This window comes from Neofelis nebulosa, chromosome 9 (assembly GCF_028018385.1).
Source record: "Neofelis nebulosa isolate mNeoNeb1 chromosome 9, mNeoNeb1.pri, whole genome shotgun sequence".
NCBI lineage: Eukaryota > Metazoa > Chordata > Mammalia > Carnivora > Felidae > Neofelis > Neofelis nebulosa.
In genome coordinates, this window is record NC_080790.1 from 41,067,052 (window position 1) to 41,071,329 (window position 4,278).

Sequence of the window (4,278 nt, forward strand, 5' to 3'; positions counted from 1 at the left end):
TAGGTTTAAAAAGAAATGTTGTTGGGGTACCTGAGCGGCTCAGTCAGTTGAGCATCTGACTCTTGATTTCAGCTCAAGTCATGATTCCAGAGTTGTGGGATCAAGTCCCACCTCACCTGTGGAGCCTGCTTAAGATTATTCTCTCTTGCTCTCCCTCTGCGCCTCTCCCTGGAACATCTGCTCTCTTTCTGAAAGAGAAAAGAAAAACAAATGTTGCAGTTTTATCTTAGCTTCAGGGCAAACCTCAGTCATTTTGTGACTGGACTAGTAATTGGTCCCTGAATTCTTAGATCGAAGGAAAAGGGATAAACCAGCAATTGACTATAATCCTCCCAAGATGTCAGTATTCCCATGTGGCAAGGGACAGAAAAGAGGGGGGAAGGAGGCGTGGGTGCTTCAGTGTTCTTCCACACTCCAACTCCCAGATCTGGCGCCGGGGCCATTGTGATTTCCAAGTGATCCCAGGGGACCAATCACTGCGAGAGAGGCGGGGCCTAGGAAGCTAGGCCTCCCTGCCAGTACTTGGCCTCTGGGGTCTGTCTTAACATTCAGGCCTCTGAATACCTAGATGTGTGCGCCAGTGTGCAGCTCAAGTGGGTTGTGGAAGGCAGGCTTACCTTATAAACTGATGCGGTGCTTAAGACTTCTGAAATGATTAAGCGACCCCCCTCCCCTATGCGCATCTCCTTTCCCCACTTTGTCCTGGCCACATCCGATCAGCTCATTATCTGAGGGTGGAAAAGCAAAAGTGCCTTAAGTCTCCCCTTGATTTGTGACTTAAATCTTAGAGCAGGGCTGTCATCAGCACCCTGCAACCTCAAAATAGATTTCTCAGGGAGGGGGTGAGAAAGTCATGGGAATCTTCTGAGAGTAAGGGGCCCCAGGAAATGGGGCTCAGGAACTGCTCTCCAGGTGAGCTCACTGGGGTCAGAGAATCTGTGGGATCCAAAGGAAGGGAGCATGTGATTTGCATCCCAGAGAGGAGGTTGGGGCCAAAGAGGCCTTAGATGTGGCTGCCGGGACAGGATTCCTAATGCCCACGAGGGGACCTATGGAGGGAGGTCCAGAGGTGGAGGGTGCTTGGGGTGGAGGGAAGGAGGAACTCCTCAGCAACCAACCTTGTAACAGTTGCAGGTAACTTCAAATCTGCCTCCTCCATCTCCTGCCTTTTCACACCTCATCTCCCTGCTGCTTGCTCCCTCCACTCCAGCTTGTTCTTCCTCAGATCACCCAACACTCTTGCATTTGTGTTCCCCCTCCTGGAAGCACTTGTCTTATCCAGAGGCCTCCCTCGACTGACCTGTTGAAAACTGCAATGGCACTTACATGCCCTTTCCTGCCCAGCACACTTCTCCCCCCTACCCAGCTTGCCTTTTCTCCGGGCCCTTCTCACCAGCAGGCATACTGTGTCACTGCTTGAAGGCAGTAGTCATTTCTTCTGGTCCCTTTTCTTTAACCTTCCAGCGGTAGACCCTAAAAGGGTCAATTATGCTCAGGTAGTAAATGCTCATGAAATCTCATGAAATGTTTGACACAACAGATGTCCTGAACCTTAGGTTATAGAATCTCCAAAGCACAGCTTTGGCCCCAAATTCTGGCTCCACTACTCACTGGCTGTGTGGCTTTAGCAAATCCCTAGTCTCTTTGAAACTTAGCTTCCCCATCTGTAAAATGGAATAATAATCATACTGCCTTAATAGTTTCTGAGAACTAAAAATCCGAAAACAGTGCCTGACTCACAGCAGATATTCTGCTAAGACCCCTCCCCACCGGGGCCTCCTAAGGTGTTTCCTTATCTACCCTCCCTACCCCCCTACCCCCACTTACCCTCCACAGCATAGGTGTCACTGTCAGAAGTCACTTCTTTGTGCAAAATGGGCAGCAGCTCCCTCAGCCTAGGTGTTCCTGCCCTTGTCTGCTGTTGGCTGCCCCATCTCACCCGCTAGGAGTTTAAGTTCCTGTGGGCAGGGATCACACCTCATTGAGATTACTTGCCCTCACCCAGTGTCCAGTCCCTTATGGTCAGACAAAAATGTGGGACAAATCACTAAAGTGTCCTCATCTCCCTTTTTAGATTTCACCCCTGAAATCATCAGCTAGGGTCTTCTGTTCCAGAATGTCCTGCAGCCTCCCCATCCCCCCACCCCACCCCGGGATGGTCCCTCTCTTCCCCATGGGTCTAGAGGGTGTGACCCTGTGGGGCTCTGCTACCAGCCCCAGCCCTCCCTCAGCAGGCCCACCCTTCCTGCTGCTGCTCAGCCCAGCACTCCCTCTAATGGCTAGCTTTTGTGGAAGGTTCCGCGCTAGGGTTGAAAGACAAAAAGCTAGGCTGTCCCCTAAGGCTCCTCTAGTTCCGATGTTCCTGCTGTGGTTTCCCTGGATCCCGCCTTTGTTTTCCTTCCAATGCCTCCTCTTTTAAGTTCCAAGAAAGCCTCTTGGAGAGTTTGTGACCTCACCCAATTTCCAACCTTCCAGATTTAGTCTCTTACCCCTTCTCTTCTCAGACTTTAAATCACTGTTCTCTCTCTGGGTGTGAATCAGAACCGTGAAGAGGCCAGGGAGACAGGGGGACGGTAAAAGCTTATCAAAAATCCTGCTCCCCTGAGAAAGCATTTCCCCAGCTTCCAGGAAGGACAAGGTGAGGTTAGTTTTTACATGGATTGCATTGTAAGCACGAGCTAAGCAGCTAACAATAACGCACAAAATCCCCTGAAGAAGGTAAAGTCAAAATTTAAAATGGTCCCTCCAAACCGGCCCGTTCTGCGACCCCCTCCCGCTCTGCGGCAGCAACTCCTGTGCGTGGGGCTGTGCTGCAGCGACACTGCCCACGAGATTCCCAACGAAGACTCAGACCACGCCAGCCATGCCACGAGGTGTGTTTTATTTTCATTAATCATACAAATAATTTGCTATAATATCCCAGGGCAAACCGGAGAATTTGGCAGTCCGATTGGTGGGGGTCCCCTCAGAGACCCACAGGCCGGTGGCGTCGGCACGGAGTGCCCGGGTTCACAGTGCAGCTTGTCGCTCGTGTCCATCTTGCAGGTGGCTCTTCTTCCTCCACGACTAGGGTGTCTCGAAGATGACGGGGGTGGGGAATCCTTTAGGATCTTAGGAAATTTCGCTCCGCTTCTCCTGCTCAATGGCTGTGGAGAGCAGGAAGCGGCACTGGCGGAGGAGGACACCTTGCAACCCCCCAGCCGAGGCACCCACGAGGTTTGGGGATTAAGAAAGAGGCTTGGGGCTGGGGAGACGTGCACTTCGTGGAACAGAAAGGGGGCCGGGGCCGCCGGGACCCGGCGCCTTGGCCAGGTGGGGGTGGGGCTGGGTTCGCGGGAAGGGCGGGGTGGGGGGGGACCGGGCTGGGGGCCCGCGGACCCGGAGGCGGGGGTGCACTCACTCTCTTTGGTCGGCAGGGTGTTCTTCTCCTGCGTCTCCGTTTTCTTCAGCTTGGCCTTATCGAAGCTGGCGATTTCCCCCATGTCTGGCTTGTCTGCCATTTTCTTAAAGCGATCCTAGTGGGGAAAGCAAGGCGGTTGGCCTGCGGTCGGGGCCCGCGTCCCCTCCGCCTCTCCGCCGACGCCTCTCGACGTGGCACTCGGCCGGGGCGTTCCCGGCAGCCCCAGGCCTAGGATCTGGGCGCGGCCCGCACCCCCCTCCTAGCCCCAGGGCGTGGTCCGCCGGACGGGCGTCCCGTCGGGGAAGGGCGCCTGTTGCGGCCGCGGCGCGCGGGCCAGGTGCACCCACTTCGACCCCACCCAGATGGGGCCCCCGCCCAGGGCAGCGCTCACCGTGGAGTTCCGCCTCGAGCCCGGCGACTGGTGCTCCCACTCGCGTTGCTGCAGCAAGAGACAAAAGAGCGGCGCCCGCCCCTCGCCTTATATATGCCGCGCCCCGCCCCGCCCCTCACCCGCCGCAGCGGGGGCGGTGCTGATAGGCGAGGGGCGGGGGCAGCGCGGGCGGCTCGCTTCCCCGCCGCGCCCTCAGCCCAGGCTGCCTTGGGGGCTGGGCGCGGCACTTCCTGCTCCGGGGCCCCAGCGCCCCGCGCCCCCAGCCCGCTGTGACCCCGCGGTGGAAGCTGTCGGTGCTGCCGGGACGGGTGCTGGGCCCTTGCTTTCCGTTCGGGGCTGCGCTCCCCTCCCCAGGAATCTGCTGCTCCCTTCCAAAATAATGGGCGTGGGGGCCGGCGGGGGTAGGAGTGTGTGGTTGTGTGTGTGGTTGTGTGTGTAGTATGTAGTTGTAGGTGTGGATGTGCAGCGTTGCACGCTGGCTCTGCAG

The 4,278-nt window shown here is 56.5% G+C and overlaps 1 protein-coding gene across 1 annotated transcript; it reads right to left on the reverse strand.

Moving 5' to 3' along the window:
- Positions 1 to 2,864: 2,864 nt before the first annotated feature.
- Positions 2,865 to 3,922, reverse strand: TMSB10 (thymosin beta 10). The gene is made up of 3 exons (XM_058683536.1): positions 3,792 to 3,922; positions 3,401 to 3,515; positions 2,865 to 3,146 (listed from the first exon to the last, which is right to left on the reverse strand). The coding sequence occupies exons 2-3, from the start codon at positions 3,498 to 3,500 to the stop codon at positions 3,112 to 3,114; spliced, it is 135 nt and encodes a 44-aa protein (XP_058539519.1). The 5' UTR covers positions 3,501 to 3,515; positions 3,792 to 3,922; the 3' UTR covers positions 2,865 to 3,111.
- Between the last annotated feature and the right edge of the window lie 356 nt (positions 3,923 to 4,278).